The sequence below is a fragment of the Gymnoscopelus microlampas genome (genome assembly GCF_963454915.1).
Source record: "Gymnoscopelus microlampas genome assembly, chromosome: 8".
NCBI classification, from domain to species: Eukaryota; Metazoa; Chordata; class Actinopteri; order Myctophiformes; family Myctophidae; genus Gymnoscopelus; species Gymnoscopelus microlampas.
The window spans coordinates 4,002,796-4,024,642 of record NC_139945.1 but is presented as its reverse complement, the minus strand read 5'-3'; the positions used below and the strand labels follow the sequence as shown (position 1 = coordinate 4,024,642).

The window sequence follows — 21,847 nt, the reverse complement described above, 5'->3', positions numbered from 1 at the left end:
GTACACTTTTTTCCTAATATAACTGGGGGAATCACTGAATATCACGGCACCCCGTCTTTAATAATAGTTATTTAAATCAAATAAACAGAGCACGGCCAAAGGGGGGGGGTGTTATGTTCATAACTACATTTTTGTTTACTAAAGACCTGGACAGACAGGGAGCCTGTTACTGAACAAACAGTACTGTCAGAATAGTCTATAGAGCTTAAATTGCTTTAGTTATATAATAAGATCGATTTCAAATCAATTCTAAAAGATGTGGGTAATCAGTGCAGTGCCACCAGAGCTAGAACGATTCGTTCTCGTAACCTTGTTCAAATGAAAACGAACATTTAGTTTAGCCTGAGTGCATTAATGCTCTTTGGGTCAAGAATAAGGAGAATCTAATTTTTTACTTAATTTCATTGAAATAAATCACCGCTCATCCGTTAGCTTATAACACACACACACACACGCACACACACACACACACACACACACACACACACACACACACACACACACACACACACACACACACACACACACACACACACACACACACACACACACACACACACACACACACAGACACAGTTAGCTTGCTCATCCTCTCCCACCCACACACCCAGCCCTCAACTCATTTTAAACAAAGAGATGGAGAAGTCCAGGCAGTTTAAAAGCATGAACAGGTTGTTTCAGGTCTGAGAGAAAGAGGAAGATTGTTTCGGTCAAACTGAGTTTTATAATGGAATCACCTTCGTACAACTTCCGAAAACATTTCAGTAACAATAAAATAGGGAAAATATGTTGATGTATATGGAACCAGAGACTGTTTAAAATAATATGAAGGACAGTTAAAGTGAACACATTTAAAAAGGAATAGATACCAGTGAAGTTGCCTTCTTGCCCTGGGTGCAGCCAAATAAGCAAACTATAAAGAGAACAGTGATGCGTTCTATATGGACACCTCAGTACAACATCTACATAGGGAGTTAAATAACACATTAAGACACTGCATTATAACTGACTAATGGTAGTTATAATGTGTTGTTCTGCTGAGCTTAACAATGTAGTATGACCAGCACTCATAATATTTCATACACCTTGTTATAAGTTGTTATGCATAATTATAAACATTTAACAAGTGTTATGAAGTCTTATCATGCATTGTAAATGTGATTATAATGCATTACAGACCCGACCTTAAAGCAAAGTGATACCAAACACACATCGTCTTTGTCTTGCATGCATATCTTTATTCATTCTGCAGGTCAGAATATGTATTTATTTAAGAGCCCTGACAGGTCACCACTGTAATAATATGTGATACAATACAGATATCTACTGTATGAGATTAGGATTAAACAGAGTCCCAAAGAGAAAATAATAATAATAATTCAAACCATGAAATAGAGTAAATATTGCATCATGCCTTTTATACCATGGCTGTGCTTTTCAAAAACATATGCATGTGAACCTAAACATGTCTAAGGAACACGTCTGATCTTCATCACTACAGCCTTCAGGGAGTAATAATAACCCTTCCAGTAGTTCCAAACTACACCTTTTGCATAATGAGGTGTCTGTCCCCTAAGGTAATAAATACCATTGGGATTAGCATCGTGACAGTTGTTGTACCAAAATGCACCGGAATAAAGACTTGCACAGTTCCCGCCCGACATGTCCTGATCTTTGTCAAAGGTTGAGAATTTCATTCCATTGTGAACGGCCAGTGAGTCTCTTGCTCCTCCATTCTGGAAGCCAGCAACCTGCAGCCTGTAGCCATCAGCCTCAGAACCCACAGAGAAAGAGGAGTAAGAGGCAAACGCTGTGTTTCCCTCAAAGTCCTCCATGTCCACCCTCAGCTGGTACCTTGTGTTCTTGGTAAGGAGATGCATGTTCTCCAGTCCCAGCCAGTACTCGCCTGATGCGTCTCCAAACCCGGCCTTGTACTGAGCCCAGGGTCTGTAGAAGTTCACGGTGCCGTCCACTCTTCTCTGGATGACCGTCCACTTCCCTCCATCCGTGTCCATGTCACAGTAGACCTTGGCAGGTGTAGCATTGGGGTAGATGGTGTACAAACCACTCTGTGTGGAGACGTTGGTGTAGATTTCCTCACAGTCCAGCAACAGAACTGCAACAACGAGTATCACTCACACGCACACGCACGCACACACACACACACACACACACACACACACACACACACACACACACACACACACACACACACACACACACACACACACACACACACACACACACACACACACACACTGAGTTTACCATGCACATCATTTTTGGGACAATGAAGGTCATAGTCAGAATTAGATAAATTGGTCATAACTCAGGAATGGAGAGACATTCAAACGTCCCAACATTCTAACATACCAAAACCACAGACTGCATGTTAGAGGGTTTCAACAACTTGGGATGCCCAAAAATGAGGCAAAAAGGTTGGTAAAATATTGTGCTGTCTCTGCTATGATTGGCAACCGCCATATTTGGCGAAGACGCTGTTACTTAAACCTATAGAGTTCTGAGTGGCATGCTTATTGGGTCATGAAGACATGATTGTGTGAATGTAAGCTTAAATGCACCTATAACATTTGTGTCCCTGTATATTTCTCCTTTATGTGTACATAAAGACATGTTAAAAAGTGTGTGTGTGTGTGTGTGTGTGTGTGTGTGTGTGTGTGTGTGTGTGTGTGTGTGTGTGTGTGTGTGTGTGTGTGTGTGTGTGTGTGTGTGTGTGTGTGTGTGTGTGTGTGTGTGTGTGTGTGTGTGTGTGTGTGTGTGTGTGCGTGTGTGTGTGTGTGTTTAAATTACCTTCATCCATCTTGGTGTCAGTGTCGTTCACCTTGACACACACTGCAGAGAAATATCACATAAAAAAGTTAAATGTTAAAACATTACAAAAAGACTCAGATCTCAGCCTTTAGTGGTACGAGTTGAACTCCATTTTTAAATCACTTCCTTGTAAATTTTAATAGGTTATATCTCACCTGACATAATAGTACATAATAGTCCAGTCATCTACTTGTAATAAAGACATGGATTTACGTTGTAAAAACATTCAGGTCTGATCCTAATCAGTGTTGTTTGTTTCAAGAAGTAAATGTAAAGCCACTGCTTTGGTTCAGATCACTTATAGCATCAAGGAGCCAAAATGACTGTGCAGAAGAATCATTTAAAACATCTCAGTAAAAAGCAGTGGCAAACAGAAATGTTTTTAGCTGTTACTTAAAAGAACTGAGAGTTCAGAGTCATCTTTATCGTCACATCACAGGTTCACAGGTTGAAAGATGTGAAGTGGGTGAAATTATTTTTTGATGATCAAGTGCTTACTCTTTTTGCTCTATTCTTTGTTTTTTTCTGCTGCCAACATGAAATGAAATATATGGCGCTCTCCTGTTCTCAGAGACTAAAATCTAATACTCAAAAAGTGTACTTATAGACTTATATAGTTACGTTGCCAGGTTCTACAGACAGAGGACATCGATGGCTTATAGACATGTTATGTTGCCAGGTTCTACAGACAAAGGACATAGATGACATATAGACATGTTATGTTGCCAGGTTCTACAGAAAGTGAACGTTGATGGTGAATGATTTTTTTTCAACATCAGGTGTAACATTTAATTACTGAACGTAAACTTATAATACCTGCATTGTGTCTCTTGACCTCCTCCATTTCACTCTCAGTGGCGTTGAGCCTCATTTCTAGGGTGTTCAGCTGAACAAGGAGGGCTGAAATCATCCCAGCATTAGCATTAACTCATTAATAGTTTACATTTGAAAATGACATTCTTTTGAGTGGTTAATGTGATTTGACCCAATCATAAAGCTTCCCTTGTCAAAGGGAAAACACACACACACACACACACACACACACACACACACACACACACACACACACACACACACACACACACACACACACACACACACACACACACACCAACACATTCTGCACACACACACACACACACACACACACTCACACTATACAGTATGTACTGTTTATATACTGTGTGTGTGCGTGTGTGTGTGTGTGTGTGTGTGTGTGTGTGTGTGATTCAAATTACCTTCCTCCGTCTCAGTGCCGTTCACCTTGACAAACACTGCAGAGAAATAGCACAGAAAAAGTTACGTTAAAAAACATATTTAATAGTTTAATAGTTTTAATAGTTTTTTCTCTCAATTGACATAATAGTAGAAAAGGCATTACATATCGTCCAGTCATCACTTGTAATAAATAAATAACTAGAAAATGTGCTCCTCGGAGCACAGGTCTCCGCCAGTACTGATTAATCCTGTCTTACCTCACTTCAAAAGATATAAATGATCTTTTGAAGTGACACACCTATTTATAGGTCTCTATTTCATCATGCGTCTCGCTAGCTAATCAAAGCACACCCTTTCAACATATTGTCACGTGTCACGTGAAGCTTGACTATTAATGTTAGCTTGGTGGACACACGGAAGGACAAGAACGAAAACATAGTCTCCTGGCGGAGACAAAAAGCATTGCATAATAGTCTAATCATCTACTTCTAATAAATACATAAAAGCATATAGTCCAGTCATCTACTTGTAATAAATAAATAAAAATCCCACCCAGTGTGAAGTGGGCGGTGTGGTGGTCATCACAGTGGTCATCAGAGACCCATGACTCACAAAAAACATAATTGTTTTTTTTTAAGTGCATAATCCTGCTGCACATGTGTCATGTGTCTCGCTAGCCAATCAAAGTGCTGAATAGAGTCAGCCAATAGAGTCAGCCAATCACAGTGCAGCTAGTGGTCATCACAGTGATGTAAGCTCACTTAAAGAAAAGTATAGATTTGCATTGAATGTGTAGGGGTTAGGGGTGTACAATGGGTGGCCAATCACGGTGCAGGATTAGGGGTGTACAATGGTGGCCAATCACGGTGCAGCAAATGTCGATGTCCCAACCTCACTTATAGGGGCGGTTACAACGCCCAAAAAGCATTGCATTGCCCAGGGGGCCCAGGGGGCTACCTAACTTGGGGCCAGTGGGGCTACCTAACTTGGGCCCAGGGGGGGGGGCTACCTAACTTAGGCCCAGGCGGGCTACCTAACTTGGGCCCAGTTGGGCTACCTAACTTGGGCCCAGGGGGGCTACCTAACTTGGGCCCAGTTGGGTTACCTAACTTGGGCCCAGGGGGGCTACCTAACTTGGGCCCGGTGGGGCTACCTAACTTGGGCCCAGGGGGGCTGCCTAGCTGGAGAGTGGGCTGGTCAGTCTAGCTTAGCTGGCTATCTCTCTGATGCTGTATGATCATGATCTATTTAATAAAACAGTGTCAATCCTTCATCCTTGTGGAATATATTTTTCCCCAACATAATTGGTGAATCAACCCGATCGCCAGAGGAAACGTTCTCATTGAACGTTTTTCAACGTTTCTCAAAATCCGTGCATAGACTACTGGAAAACCACAAATTCCGTGCATAGCCACCTCGCATCTCCCCCATTGTGACTAAACCATTTCGGAGCCGCGCAGTCTCAAGGGAATTGTCGCCGTGTGAAGGACCACCGAGCGCGCTAAAGCGCGCGAGTTGCCGTCCTGAACATTGCGACGTTCCCTTGAGCCTACTCAGCGGCGTTTGAGTTACGTACCGACAGGCACAGAATCGTAAATTTTGTTGTGGGGACTGCTCTACTTCCTGGTTTTTCCGGGTTGCGACTGGTTACGCCCACCGTGGGACTCCCCGTACATATGCACGGAATTTGGGGGTTTCTAGGCGACTATGCACGGAATGACGTGCACAAATCCGTGCAATGCATACTACTTCTCTGGCGATCAGGCTGGGTGAATACTTACCGTGAACTCCTACTGTGATTCCAGCCAATAGGAGGAGACCTAGCAGACCCACAGCGACCACAGGAAACATGGAGCTGCTCTTCCTCTCTGAAGATACTGTAGTGACTGTGGACACCAAGCACAGTGTACCAGTAAACTCAACTAAAAAAACAACAACATAGTTTTATACAATAATATAATGGGGGTCCATCCAGAGAGAGAGAGAGAGAGAGAGAGAGGGGGGAGAGAGAGAGAGAGAGAGAGAGAGAGAGAGAGAGAGAGAGAGAGAGAGAGAGAGAGAGAGAGAGAGAGAGAGAGAGAGAGAGAGATAGAGAGCGAGAGAGAGAGAGAGAGAGAGAGAGAGAGAGAGAGAGAGAGAGAGCGAGCCTGGGAGACAACCAACTGGAGTTAAAATACCTCTGAACGTCTTATGTCAAAGAAATGTTTTAAGAGAAGAGATGACACAAGAAAGGTTTTAATAACATATCTTACCAGACTGCAGTATCTACCTGTATGTATGGATGGTTTTAATAACATATCTTACCAGACTGCAGTATCTACCTGTATATATGGATGGTTTTAATAACAAATCTTACCAGGCTGCAGTATCTCTTGTGGCTGTTGCTCCTGAGATGGAGGGTTGTCTATATCATCATAGATTCCATCGTTCTGGAAATTCTCATAGTTCACACCACCTGTCTCTTCCATCTCCATGTTTTCAGAGTCTAAAGCGATACGGTCCACCTCTCTACCTTTATGACTTAGATTCTAAAGTGATACGGTCCACCTATGACTTAGATTCTAAAGTGATACGGTCCACCTATGACTTAGATTCTAAAGTGATACGGTCCACCTCTTTACACACACTGAAGTAAAGTGATGTGATGATGTGTCGTCTCTCTTTAATGTCGTTGCCTCTTCCTCTTTTTCTAGTGCGTCACTCTTAGAAACTCTTTGTCGGATTTTTTTTATGCTTGGTTGTTGTTTTTAGAGAGTCACCTAATTATGAAGTATTTACCCAGAAAATATGTGGTATATTATAACCTAGTGTTGGTTAATTATCACTATAAATGTGCAGGTGAATACAAAGAAACTAGAGTTGTAAAGAAACAAAAAATCATTAGCCATTAACTCATAGTTGCCAACTTCAAATGTAAATATGATTGTATTATGAATTTAATAAAAACTAGAAAACGTGCTCCTCGGAGCACAAGTCTCCGCCAGCAGACTTGTGTTGGGAATGTTCTAATTCTTATGTTCTAATTCTTACAAAAAATAGAACATGTTACTGTGTCAAAGTAACATGACACAAGTGTCCTATCCGTCTGTATAACTGTCCTATCCGTCCTGTCTGTATAAGTGTCTTGTCTGTATAAGTGTCCTATCCGTCCTGTCTGTATAAGTGTCCTATCCGTCCTGTCTATGTAAGTGTCCTATCCGTCCTGTCTGTGTAAGTGTCCTGTCTGTATAAGTGTCCTATCCGTCCTGTCTGTATAAGTGTCCTATCTGTCCTGTCTGTGTAAGTGTCCTATCCAATTGTTACAGTATCCGCCATTTCGTGATTATTCCTGTCTTACCTCACTTTGAAAGAGGCTAAGACTCTTTCAAAGTGACACATGTATTTATAGGCCGCTATACGTCACTAGCCAATCAGATCACACTATTTCACCGTATTGTCACGTGTCACGTGAGGCTTGACCAATGTTAGCTTGACATGTGGAAAGTGAAAACAATGTCTCCTGGCGGAGACAATAAATATGTGGGACAGAACACAAGACATATTTTGGGATGGGTCTGACGTGTGCTACTGATGAGCCATAGGTTACAAGCCATGGACACGTAAGCAAAGCAACAGGAAATGACGAAACTAAGGTTTAATGTTCACACTACCTTTTACTATAAAGGTATATTCAACCTTTTATTATATAAAGGTATGTTCACACTACCTTTTCCTGTATAAAGGTATGTTCACACTACCTTTTACCGTATAAAGGTATGTTCACACTACCTTTTACTGTATAGAGGTATGTTCACACTACCTTTTACTGTATAGAGGTATGTTCACACTACCTTTTACCGTATAAAGGTATGTTCACACTACCTTTTACTGTATAGAGGTATGTTCACGCTACCTTTTACTGTATAAAGGTATGTTCACGCTACCTTTTACTGTTTAAAGGTATGTTCACACTACCTTTTACTGTACAAATGTATGTTCACACTACCTTTTACTGTATAAAGGAAAAACACTGTCTAGGGCACTTGTTTTTGCTGGTGTAGCAGGGCGGTATGAATTAAGGTAGCCAACTATACGCCACCTAGGGGATTGCGCCCTATAGGAAATAGTTTTGGTAATCTAATAACCTAAAATACACCACCTGAACGCATGATAGCTCCCCACTAGTTCGTTGTACAGTTAAGAATTGGAGGCAGAGGCGTGGCATAAAGTACAAACAGTAATCCAATGTATTCATATAATAAGTAATAGGGGGCAGCATTTAACAAATGATGCATCAACAGGTTAAAATACTATAACAGTGGTTCAACAATAAAACACATTGTTCGTCTTGGGATCGGCGCTGAGGCGTACCAAGGGGAACGAGGAACTAGCTAGCCAGCCCAGGGCTAGCTAGCACCCCTAGCTAGCGCCCCTAACCACAGCACACAAAATGACAACATAATCTAAAAACCCACAAAAGGGAAGGGGCCATTGAAAAACTGAAACAGCAAAAATGAACAAGCTAAGTTGGTGGTAGAGCAGGCCAGGTTGGATCTGATCGAGCAGGGGTCTTCAACGTTTTCAGGCCAAGGACCCCCTAGCTGAGAGAGAGATGAAGCAGGGACCCCCCTCTATATTGTATAAACTTGTGTTTCAGATTTAACTTTTTTTCGTTGACTTGGTCTGCTCTTTTTTCCCTCTACACCAAACACCTCTTTGCCAAAAAAATAGCCGATCTACAAGCTTATCACAAGCTTGTAGATCGGCTATTTTTTTGGTAAAGTTCTCCTCAGAAAAGGGATGCTAGGGTTCAAGTGGTTAAGGTAAAAAAAGAAAAATCATATCACACCAAGATTTGGCGGACCCCCTGTAGTAACTCTGAGGACCCCCTAGGGGTCCCGGACCCCCTGTTGAAGACCCCTGTGATAGAGCACGGTAAGATGCCAGCTGTGGAAACATATATCAGAACTTGTAGAGCTGTGTTTTGACATTTCTGGTAATATGCATGTAATGCCAAAGTTTTCAGAGCGGGACCCAGACAGGAATTTTTTGATACTTGTACTTAGGTAAAAACAATTATAGGCCATTTTTTTCCAACCACTGCAGCTGACGTGCCTGAAACTCAGTGGTGGAAAAAGTACTCAAATTCTTTACTTAAGTAAAAGTACCAATACTGCAATGTAGAAGTACTTTGTTAAGTAAAGGTCCGTAATTCCAAGTTTACTTGAGTAAAAGTACAAAAGTATTCGCATCAAAATGTACTTAAAGTACTAAAAGTAAAAGTACTAAAATGTTTGAAAATTTGTATCAAGTTGTGAGCTTGTAGATCTGCTATTTTCAAATAGCCTATGTATAAAATATGTATACAAATACCTCAAAATTTTACTTAAGTACAGTACTTAAGTACATGTACTTAGTCACTTTCCACCACTGCTGAAACTTAACTGACTCTGCCTCCTGTTTATAACCTTATAGATTATGTCTGGAACCCCGATGTGTTTTTGCATACTGTGAATGAAACTGGTGTTCTAGCAGGTTGATAAGGCTTTGATGAGTTCAGTTCTTTGAGCTACAGTGGTGGCCTGACCAATTAGAGCTTTGTAGGCGAGGGGGAGGAGCATTTTAAATTCTGTTCTGTATTTAAATTGTATTTACTTAACATTTGTTTAATGTGGGATTGAAAGGACATTATCTTGGTCAAACATAACTGCCATATTCTTTACAGTTGCCCTGGAGGTCAAGGTAACGCCATCTAGGGTAAAGTCCTCATCGGCTAATTTGTGGCTGCATATAGGGCCAAGTAGAATAAAACGTCAACGTTTTGTCCACTGATTTCATCTAAACACGTGAGCACTTTAAACCTATACACGTCGACTATTTGAAAATAGCCGATCTACAAGCTCACAACGCGTCGCGATGCGACGCGTTGTGAGCTTGTAGATCTGCTATTTTCAAAGGAATTTTGGGAAACCTTTTTTAAATTAGAATTATTTTTGAAACATTTTAACAACGCAAATCAGGTACGGGGGGTCCCTGGAACAACATATTTTGAGATGGGGGTCCGCGGCCAAATACATATCATTTTGGGGGTCCTTGACATAAAATAAAGTTTGAGAACCACTGATATTATATCAAACTGTTAGGATTTAGAAGACATTTGTAGATCCCCCAGAAGCATTACATAAAGTGAACATTTAATGTTCACTTTAAAATTTGCAAAACACTTCATGATTTTTCCCCAAAATAGCAGATCTACAAGCTCATAGCGTGGCACTCGGTGCCGCGCTCGCTATGAGCCACATTTTTGAATAGACAAAGAAATCTAAAGATTACACGGACGTTTTCACGATCTTGGACTAAATAAAATCTTAATTTCCTCCTTTTTCTTCTTGAGTGCTCGGATCGTCTGTTGTTTTATCTCATGTTTTGAACCTGTTCGATCCGTGACTGTGAGCACCATTGACACTTTTAAATAATGTTACCTTTTGATATCACCTGGTTGTTCTATTTTTTTCAGACTTTAAAAAAATACTTTGCTACTGTAAGAATATTTGGATGTCAAATATTTGGAAATACAATTTGTAGTAGCCTATATAGTATTCTTACTTACCGGAGTATTTCCAATTTTCAATACTTTTACTTCTACTCCACCACATCTCAGAGGCAAATATTATACTTTTTATACTTTGCAGATATAAATTATTATATCATAAAGCATACATTAACCACTTTAGCCCTATTTTATACCGAGGCTATTTGAAAATAGCCGATCTACAAGCTCACAAGGCGTCGCATCTGTATTTTTTTTTTGTTGCTATGTTTTTTTATTGGAATCCTAAAAAGTAACATTTTAATTTCATTTAAAATGCATTTATTTATAAGTTGTTAGCTTTATGAAAAAAAGTACATTGGACAAACAAGACAATTGAATTGTAATACTAGTCAATAAGCTACTAATATAGACTGGAGTAATTAAAACTGGTCATGTTTGTATGTTTGGAATTGTAACAGCTGAAATCAATCAAATATCAGCATTCCGATATTAACCTGCAGGCTGCATTAAGTGAAGGTGGGGGGCCGCATGTGGCCTATGTTCTGTAACGCTATGGAGCAGAGCTATCACAACTCCCACTCATTTGTTTATCCGTTCCTCTCATACAAGAGTTCTCTCTCTCTCTCTCTCTCTCTCTCTCTCTCTCTCTCTCTCTCTCTCTCTCTCTCTCTCTCTCTCTCTCTCTCTCTCTCTCTCTCCCTCTCCCTCTCCCTTCTCATTGTCGTCTCTCATACAGCAGCTGTTTGATTGTCCAGCAGAATAAACTCCTGGATCCCTGACTTCCATTGAGGTAAAAACAAATAATTCAACAAATTCAGTCTCAGCTTGTGATAGATTATCAGTGGTGGAAAAAGCACTTAAAAATGTTTTACTTGAGTATCAATACTGCAATATAGAAATACTCACACGAGTAAAAAAAATAATAATCTAAATGTACTTAAAGTAGCCTACCAATAGTAAAAGTGCTCGTCATGCAGAATATCCCATTTCAAGTTTTCAAAATATTAAAATATTTTGAAAATAGCAGATCTACAAGCTCACAATGTGACGCATCGCTATTTTCAAATGGCCAAAATGTATATAGGGCTGAAGTGGTTAATGTGTGTTTTATAATAATAATCTAAATGTACAAAGTAACTAGCAACAAAAGTTTACAAATAATTGTAGTGGAGTAAAAGTATAATATTTGCCTCTGAGGGGCGGCCATAGCTGAGTGGTTAGTGAGCCCGCCTAGGGAGCCAGAGGCCCTGGTTGCCCCAGGTTCGATTCCAGGCCAGGTCAGCATATGTGTCGATGAAATGAAATTTGTCCCTGAGCAAGACTCTTAACCCCTAATTACTCACAGGTTCTCATTGGAAACAAGACCGCAAGGACTTTCATGAACGACCTGTTAAAAGGAATTATCCTTATGCAGTGGAGTAAAAATTATTGTATTGGAAATACTCAAGTAAAGTACAAATACCTCAACACTGTACTTAAGTACAGTACCTGAGTAACTGTATTCAGTTACTTTCCACCACTGGTGATTATAGAGGTGATATCAGTTGCAGCATGTTTGCATGTGAGTTACTACTCCACTACATTTCAGAGGCTATTTTTGGCAAAGAGGCGTAAGAGGTAAAAAAAAATCACACCCTATGTGAAGGAAGCGGTGCCTTTGATGAGCTTATTTAATTGGGCTATATATGAACTAGAGAAACAATGTAAAATCCCTGTAAATTCATTTCAAGGCTACTGAACAGTGCCACTGGAAGCAAATCACACCCAGGTGTTAAGTGGTGCAGGTATATAGCAGTGCCCATGGGGCCAAATGCATTCCAAGGTGAGTGGCAAAAAGTGATCTGTCATAGCTGACAGGGTGGGTATCCAAAAGCAGACACAGACAGGGAAGTGGTGACAAACAATTGTTGTCTTTAATTAATATTTTTGTGGTGTGGGTGCTGTTGTAGTGTGAGGCCTGGTGGAGGCAGGGTGCTGTTGTAGTGTGAGGCCTGGTGGAGCCAGGGTGCTGTTGTAGTGTGAGGCCTGGTGGATGCAGGGTGCTGTTGTAGTGTGAGGCCTGGTGGAGGCAGGGTGCTGTTGTGACTGCCTTGACTCTTAATTGACAATGATTGACACCTGGCATAGGCAACCCCTAAGCTCATCATAGAGATCTTGCACCTGTTTGTGATTCATAGTGGCGAGTGTGTGTGTGCGCGGCTGCATGTGTGCAGGTCTGGCTCGCACGTTTGCTTGTGTGTGTGTGTGTGTGTGTGTGTGTGTGTGTGTGTGTGTGTGTGTGTGTGTGTGTGTGTGTGTGTGTGTGTGTGTGTGTGTGTGTGTGTCTTGAAGTGGCACATACAGATGTGCCATTTCAAAACTTCAAATGTCCTGCCATCGCCAAGACAGTACATTTTCAGGGGATTCCCAGGCTAATAAGAGGGACAAAGAAGGGCATTTAAAATGCTGAATTATTTTGATGATCACTGCTTTTATGATGCTAATTAATTTGAGCAACTGGTCAAGGACCTCTTCAAATCACCTTTCGCCTCATAATGAGTCTGACACCTTCTTCAACACACATTCTTTTGTTCTCATGTATATGGATGTCTGTTGAAGGGAAAAACGGGGGTGTGTAGTGACAACTTCTTTTCAGGGGCAAAACAGTGCATTTTTAAGGGCAGAACAGGGAGGAAAAAAATGCATTTTCAGGGCACTTTCAGGGAAAGAACAGTAACGTGTGAAGTTTTGAAGTGGCACATCTAGATAGATAGATAGATACCTTATTGATCCCCGAGGGGAAATTCAGATATCCCATAGCTCATACAGGCAAGGTTAGTTAAAAACACATCACAAAAAGGGCGGGGGTACAGGTTAAAACTGAGAGAAGACAAATATAAAAGATATATTATGAAATAAGCATAAAAAAGCATTTAAAAGGTGTCACTGGAATATATCATCCTTAGTCATTGTCATTGCACATAGACCCATAAATAACTAAAAACTAAGACCATTAGTCCATTAGTCCATTCCATAAGCCTAGCGGCTGGTCATGGAGTTGAAGAGCCTGATTGCTGTTGGAACAAAAGTGTTTTTAAAACGATCGTTCTTGCAGGGCAATGAACGGAACAGGTCCTTACGACCGCTTTTTTGACCTGCCAGGATGTTGTGGAGAGGATGACCCACATTGTCCATTATGGCCCTCCTCTTCTTGTGTATACACCTCTCCACAACAGCCTCCAGTGAGTCCGGCCTCTCACCCAGTACTGAGCCCGCCTTCTTCACCAATTTATTCAGCCGCTTAGCATCCTTGTCCATCACACTGCCTCCCCAGCAGACTGCAGCATAGAACAGGACACTTGCCACTGCTGACTGGTAGAACATGTGTAGCATTCTGTTGCACACATCAAAAGACCTAAGCCTCCTCAAGAAAAAGAGCCTGCTCTGTGTCTTTTTATAGACAACATCGGTGTTCAGAGCCCAGTCAAGGTTCTCATCCAGATGAACTCCTAGATACTTGTAGGACTGTACCTGCTCAATAGCTGTCCCTTGGATGTTGACAGGCTTAAGAAGAGCGGGCTTGTTCCTCCTGTAATCCACCACCATCTCCTTAGTCTTGGAGGTGTTTAGTAGGAGGCAGTTCCTGTCACTCCATTCCCCGAAGGCCTTTGTCAAGTCCCTGTATTCCTCCTCCTGCCCACCTTTGACACACGCCACAATGGCTGTATCATCAGAATATTTCTGAATGAAACAGGACTCAGAATTGTACTTAAAGTCTGACGTGTACAGTGTGAACAGGAAGGGAGCCAACACAGTCCCCTGTGGCGCCCCCGTGTTGCTCAATAGCATCCCCGAAACACAGTTCCCCAGCCTGACATATTGTGGTCGTCCTGTCAGATAGTCTGTTATCCAGTTCACAAAGGAGGGGTCCACCCCCATCCCATCGAGCTTGTCTCCGAGTATGGAGGGTTGGATGGTATTGAATGCACTTGAAAAGTCAAAGAACATAATCCTCGCATATCGACCCGGCTTATCCAGGTGAGAGTGGACTCGATGGAGCAGGTAAAGGACAGCATCCTCCACGCCTATGTGTTCCTGGTATGCAAACTGCAGGGGGTCAAGCATGTCATTGACCTGTGGTCTCAGTTTACAGAGAAGCAGCCTCTCCAGGGTCTTCATGATGTGTGATGTGAGGGCCACCGGTCTGTAGTCTTTTGGCTCACCCGGCCGCCCTACCTTGGGTACCGGCACAAGACATGATGTTTTCCACAGAACCGGGACCCTCCCCCTTTGAAGACTCAGGTTGTATAGCTTCTGTAAGGGCTCCGCCAGTTGGGCAGCACACACCCTAAGCAGTCTCGGACACACACCATCTGGGCCTGCTGCCTTTCCAGGGCGCAGCCTCCCCAGCGCCTCCCTAACCTCATCCACTGTAATGAACAGTGGGGGTGGTGCAGGTGTGACCGACGTTGCAGCTGCAGCGATGGTATTGCAGTCCAGTGGTGGAGATAGAGAAGTAGAAGGAGAGGCCACTGCCGAGATGATGGGTGTGGGGGGGTGGTGAGTAGACTGAGCTGTGCCTGGTGGTACAGGGCCGGCATTGGCCACTGAGCTAAACCTATTATAAAAGAGGTTGAACTCATTGGCCTTCTCCACATCCCCCTCTGCTACCTGGCTGTTCTTTGCTTTATAGCCCGTGATAGTCCTCATTCCCTTCCACACCTCTCTAATGTTGTTATCCAGCAGCTTTCTCTCAACTTTCCTTTTGTAGGCCAACTTTGCCTGCTTTATTGTCCCTTTCAGCTCACGTTGCACTCGTTTGAGCTTCTCCCTGTCTCCATCCCTAAAGGCCTCCTTCTTCTGGTTCAGAAGTACCTTGATGTCACTGGTGATCCAGGGTTTGTTATTAGGGAAGCAGCTTACAGTCCTTGCTGGTACAACATTGTCCCTACAGAAGTTGATATAATCAGTAGTACAGTCCACCATCCCATCAATGTCACCCTCCTGTTACTCCAGCAGTACATTCCACTCTGTGCGCTCGAAACAGTCCCTTAGAGACTCACTGGCCTCAGGTGTCCATCTCCTGAATGAGCGGGTGGTAACAGGTAGCCTCATTACACAGGGTTTGTAGTGAGGTTGTAGAAAGACCAGATTATGATCTGACTTGCCCAGTGGAGCCAGTGCAGCAGCACTATAGGCACCCTTAACATTGGCATACATCAAATCAAGTGTCTTCTCTTTCCTTGTGGGACAATCCACATACTGTGTAAAACCAGTTAGATGGGAGGATAGTGTCACGTGATTAAAATCACCCGAGATCAGGAGCAATGCTTCAGGGTGTTGTGTCTGTATCCTAGCAACGGTGTCATGAATGACGTCACACGCAACAGCAGCCACTGCACGTGGATGGATGTAAACAACAATGGCGACGATGTGTGAGTATTCCCGTGGTACATAATACGGACGTAGACCCACTGCCAGCAGTTCAATGTCCTGACAGCAGATCTTCTCCTTCACCGTTAAATGACCCGGGTTACACCATCTATTGTTCACGAACAGCACTAGACCCCCACCTTTGGACTTGTTGGTCGCTGTCGTGTCTCTGTCCGCTCGCACCGCGGTGAAGCCGGGTAGGTCCAAACAGGAGTCAGCGGTGGAGATCTTCATCCCAGTCTCCGTGAAACACATGAGGCTACACTCACGGTAAGTTCTATGATCACTCACGAGTGTCCGCAGCTCAGTGCCTTTGTTGGTAATCCCATTGACATTCCCCATTAGGATCGATGGTAAAAATGGTTTGCATCTCCATTTCCTAGCCTTTAGCTTAGCCTTTAGCTTGGCACCAGCCCTACACCCACGGTATGGCTTCTTCAACTCAGCCGGGATACAGTGTTTAACTCCGTATTTATTCCACTGTAGCATAAGGAGATCCTCCCTAGTGTACACCTTTTTCATAGCTTCAAAACGCCACGAATGCAATACACATACAACACGGTTTGCTTGTACAGAGCAACAGGGATTGCAGCCGCTCAGTACGGCGCACAGCTCCATTGCTGTATGTTGCAACGGTGCACCTCGCAGGTCCGCATGTTACGTGTATGTGTGTGCGTGCGTGCACGTGTGCAGTGCTGGCTTGTGTGTGTGTGTGTGTGTGTGTGTGTGTGTGTGTGTGTGTGTGTGTGTGCGTGTGTGCGTGCGTGCGTGCGTGCATGCGTGCGTGCGTGCGCAGTACTGGCTTGCTTGTGTGTGTGCATGTCTTTAAGTGCCTCATGTGTTGCAACGGTGCGCCTCGCAGAACCGCATGTTACGTGTGTGTGTGTGTGTGTGTGTGTGTGCAGGTGCACGTGAGCAGTGCGCACGCGTGTGCATGCGTGTGTGTGTGCGTGCGTGCGTGTGGATGTCTTGAAGTGGCGCATGTGTTGCATCTTTGCCGTGCTCAAACGGTCGGACGGACGGACCCACACACACGGTCAAATGTAGAGCGGCTGGCACCGCTAAAAAGAGCAGACCACGTAAAACAAAAAGTTGAATCTGAAGCACAATTTTATACGATAGGGGGTCCCTGCTTCAGCTCTCTCTCAGCTAGGGGGTCCTTGGCCTGAAAACGTTGAAGACCCCTGGTTTAAGGTGACGGTATCTCTCTACTTCCAGAATCATCTGACTGTTACTCCATCATGTCCTATCCCCAACATGAGCAGGACTACACGTCCATCATGAGAGGTGTGAGGATGCTGGACCTCTGTGGCCCCTGTGTTCCAAGGTCAGTAGAGTTGTGCCATGATTTTCTTGTTTTTGACCTTTTTGTTTCATTTTACATTTCATCTCATTTAGTCTTTTAATCCAGTGGTTTTCAACCTTTTTCATGCCAAGGACCCCCTAAATTGATATACATTTGGCCGCGGACCCCCATTTGAAAATGTTTTGTGCCAGGGACCCCCCAGAAGCAAAGATATCGGTTCATTTTCCCTTTAAAAAATATAAATATTCAAAGATATGTACATCCTTTTCCAAGGATTTTCAAAAATAGCAGATCTGCAAGCTCGTAGCGCTATGAGCTTGTATATCTGCTATTTTTGAATAGCCAAAACTAAGTGGTTAAAAATGATTGTGAAGCTATTAACTAATTTAGCTGGGGACCCCCTGGTACTCCCTCAAGGACCACTGGTGGTCCCCGGACCACTGGTTGAAAAGATACAGATATACAAGCTTGAGCTTGTAGATCTGCTGTTTTGGATAAATCGTGAAAATCTGTGCAAATCTTTGAATATATATCTATATGTAAATATCTATATGTTTGAAAGCAATTTGGGTGGTCCTTGACATGGAAAACTTTTGAGCACCACTGATAGCTTAAAGTACCAAAAGTAGAAAGTACTCATTATGCGGAATGTCCCATTTCAAGTTTTCAAGATGATAGCAAATCTTTTGAAAATAGCAGATCTACAAACTCACAATGCGTGAGTTTGTAGATCTGCTATTTTCAAATGGCCGAAATGGAGATAAGGCTGCAGTGGTTAATGTATGTTCTGTAATAGTCAAAATCTAAAAAGTAACTAGTAACTATAGGTTGCAAATAATTGTAGTGGAGTAAAAGTAAAAAATTTGCCTCTGAAGTGTATTGTGGAGTAGAAGTAAATGTATTGGGAATTGGAAATACTCAAATAGGCTAAAGTAAAAAATCCTCAAAAGTGTTCTTAACACAACGGGTGCCAGCGTTTTATTAAAACGGATTACATTGAGTGCCAGAGATCTCACCGTTTGTAACGCTGTGCTGTTTATAGCTGTGGACTCCACTGCGAGCACCCACACGCAAACAATGGATGCGTGCACGACGATCAATGGTCCTGGCTAACGCCTGGAACAAAAACATCTCTCACGCGAGTCGCCATTACGGAGTAATCGCCCATCGAAAATGACTCGTTTTCCCCAATGTGAAGACTTAAGGAGATAGAGGTTTTTATCAAGGAGATAGAACGGGAGCGGACGGGGAGCCATGTTTTTTGGCACGGTGATCCATCTGTCCCTTACTTCTCAGAGTCACCGTGGGTGATTCCAGAGCTGCGCTAGCCCCCCCCCCCCCCCCCCCTTGTGGAAAAAAAACAAAAAAACAAAAAGACTGATAACACGTTGTTTACAGTGTTTGGCAGCCGATGTGTTAAGTACAGTACTTGAGCACCTACTTAGTTACTTTACACCACTGCTTTCAGTTAACCACAACACCCTTTGGTGTTGTGTTGTGTTGTGTTGTGTTGTGTTGTGTTGTGTTGTGTTGTGTTGTGTTGTGTTGTGTTGTGTTGTGTTGTGTTGTGTTGTGTTGTGTGGTGTGGTGTTGGCTTGTTGTTCCCATCAGCCAGCTGGTGCTGACGGGGGACCACGCCTTCCCTCTGGTCATGAACACCAGCGGTCAGGTGCTGATGGCCGCCTCCACGTACGGCCGCGGACGCATCGTGGTCCTGAGCCACGAGGGCTACATGGCCACCTTCCCCGTCCTGGTGGAGAACGCCCTGGGCTGGCTGCGAGGGGATGGAACCCACAACCTCTCTGTGGGGGTCCACCGCGCCTCCAAGTACGTGGCCGACAACCTGAGCAGGTACGGTATTCGGTTCTTAAGTCTGACGTCATTTTGGCCCCCCTGTAGTAACTCTGAGGACCCCCTAGGGGTCCCGGACCCCCTGTTGGAGACTCCTGATTGAAGTACTTTTTATTTCCACCACCGGTTGTATCCCCCCTTTGAGCAGCGACACCTTAATCCGGACCACAGTGGTGGAGGGGTTCAGCGAGGGTCTGGATGTGGGGGTGTACGTGACAGACGGATACTGCGTGGGTCCAGACGTGAGGGGTCTGGTAGCGTACATGAAGGCCGGTGGAGGAGTGCTGATCGCTGGCCAGGCATGGAGCTGGCTGCAACAGCACCCTGAGGACAACGTGCTGCTGGCTTACCCAGGCAACCAGGTCAGTGCATGGTCAATCTGGGAACCCATCGCCAAATAAAAAAGGAAAAACAGCGCCCTCTGCTGTTTTTAACATTTTCACTTAGCTCTGGGGGGAGCTAAATGGAGCACACGTGCGCAAGGAAACCGGGGTTTTGGTCTGCCTTCAGCCTTTCACGTCCGGTGGTACGACTATGTTTTCATTCCCAATAACAATATTTCTACACGGAACACTAACACCACTTCTCCCAGAGAACATGGATCGTTTTGGTTATAAGCCCACTTGTTTCTATGATGAAAGAGCAAGTTAAAATGTGAATATCTTTCCGTGGTTTTGTCTGCTCCGAGGACGCTATTGTTAAATGAGTTTCGGTTTGTTTCTAGTGGGGAAGGATCGGCACACACGTAAATCCTGCCCCCTACATTTGATTGGGTAAAGCGCGGCCTGCTTCCTGATCTGAAGGCACGCCCAATTGTAGGCCAGTGAGTACGCGATATGACAAACCCCCCCGACAGACTCAAGCGGAGAGCAGAATCTGTTCTTGCAGAGATTAGTGCATGGTGAAACAATGTTGGGTAACGCTACTTTTTAAAAGTACATAACTGGTTACGTTACAAGATTACTACCATAAAAAAACAATATTCCATTACGTTACAGGATTACCTTCTGAGAAAAGTAACTCGTTAGATTATTGAAATACTCCAGTAAAGTAAAAACATACCTCAACATTGTACTTAAGTACAGTACTTGAGTAAATGTACCCACCACTGCTTTTAACTGACTTTTGTCCCCCCCCCCCCCCCCCCCCTACACCCAGGTGTCCAGTATGGCAGGAATCTACTTCACTAAGGAGTACGGAGACGCAGAGTGTCTGCCAGTCTACCCACAGATACCCTCATCCTGGAAGGCTCTAGCGTAAGTGCCAGTGGTTTCCATGTCTGCTTATTATAAAGGATTTTGGGCTTGTTTTTCACGTCTTTCTATTATTATTATTATTATTATTATTATTATTATTATTATTATTATTATTATTATTATTATTATTACACTTATAGGTTTTTGTGTTCACCATCCATAGCGGCTATGGCCGGTGAACAGTCCAAATTTCCAGGCCCCACTGTGCGGCCTGTGGGGCCGTGAAAATTCAGGGGGCGGACTCTAAATGTCCTGTGGGCCCCCCTCTGCGCGTGAACACCACTTGTTCGACCATCGGTTTTACGGATTTTCCCTTTGTTTACATTTTAGGGTCCTATCTTGCAGTTCAATCATAATTCCACAGGGTGCCAGGCTATGAGCCACAACTATTAGAAGTGAACAGTGTACACCTCCCACACTATACTATGGGAAACAGCCTACTATTAGAACTATGGGCTGTGTACATTGTGTACACCTCCCATACTATGCTATGGTAAATGGCGTTTACCATCGTGTGACCTCCCGGGACGCTGTTTATCGCCAATTCCCGCCTAGTCCAGCCTGTTCCATGCTAGTATGACCTACACCACCCTCCCCATGTCTGTTCTCCCAACAGGCTGGACTATACTAGTCTTGGGTGCACTGTACTGTACTGTACTGTACTGTACTGTACTGTACTGTACTGTACTGTACTGTACTGTACTGTACTGTACTGTACTAGACTCTACTGGTCTCTAATAGGCTGTTTTAAGCTCTAGTAGGCTTTGCTAAGCTTTGCTGGGCTCTATGAGGCTATAAAAGACAGTACTTTACTGTGGCTCATGCAAAACTATGGCTCGTGAACACAAGCTATGGCTCGTGTACACAGTGGTTACTCCCTATGGTCTGAGTATCTACAGGGCTGACAAGGGACTAGTAAAGTCTAATAGAGAGTATTAGAGTCTGCTAAAGCCTAGTGCACTCTAGTCTAGCCTAGTCCAGCCTGTTCCATGCTAGTATGACCTATACCACCCTCCCCATGTCTGTTCTCCCAACAGGCTGGACTTTACTAGTCTCGGGTGCACTGTACTGTACTGTACTGTACTGTACTGTACTGTACTAGACTCTACTGGTCTCTAATAGGCTGTTTTAAGCTCTAGTAGGCTTTGCTAGGCTTTGCTGGGCTCTATGAGGGTATAAAAGATAGTACTTTACTGTGGCTCATGCGAAACTATGGCTCGTGAACACACAAGCTATGGCCCGTGTACACAGTGGTTACTCCCTATGGTCTGAGTATCTATAGGGCTGACAAGGGACTAGTAAAGTCTAATAGAGAGTATTAGAGTCTGCTAAAGCCTAGTGCACTCTAGTCTAGCCTAGTCCAGCCTGTTCCATGCTAGTATGACCTATACCACCCTCCCCATGTCTGTTCTCCCAACAGGCTGGACTATACTAGTCTTG

General features: G+C 43.5%; 2 protein-coding genes across 2 annotated transcripts in view; one reads left to right on the top strand and one right to left on the bottom strand.

The window, feature by feature from the left end:
* Positions 1-1,469: 1,469 nt before the first annotated feature.
* Positions 1,470-6,489, bottom strand: LOC311050074 (microfibril-associated glycoprotein 4-like; the record flags this gene model as incomplete). The annotated part of the gene is made up of 6 exons (XM_084064040.1): positions 6,407-6,489; positions 5,832-5,936; positions 4,071-4,106; positions 3,649-3,732; positions 2,812-2,853; positions 1,470-2,116 (listed from the first exon to the last, which is right to left on the bottom strand). The coding sequence occupies exons 2-6, from the start codon at positions 5,899-5,901 to the stop codon at positions 1,470-1,472; spliced, it is 879 nt and encodes a 292-aa protein (XP_083920166.1). The 5' UTR covers positions 5,902-5,936; positions 6,407-6,489.
* A 4,846-nt stretch (positions 6,490-11,335) lies between these two features.
* The window catches only part of LOC311050073 (TRPM8 channel-associated factor homolog), a gene marked incomplete at its 3' end in the record, with an annotated part of 61,063 nt that continues 50,551 nt past the window's right edge, over positions 11,336-21,847 (top strand). The window contains exons 1-5 of the mRNA XM_084064039.1: positions 11,336-11,372; positions 17,213-17,325; positions 18,916-19,151; positions 19,300-19,513; positions 20,310-20,407. Of these exons, the coding sequence (XP_083920165.1) occupies positions 17,236-17,325; positions 18,916-19,151; positions 19,300-19,513; positions 20,310-20,407 (638 nt within the window). The 5' untranslated portion in view covers positions 11,336-11,372; positions 17,213-17,235. The remainder of the gene's footprint in view (positions 11,373-17,212; positions 17,326-18,915; positions 19,152-19,299; positions 19,514-20,309; positions 20,408-21,847) is intronic.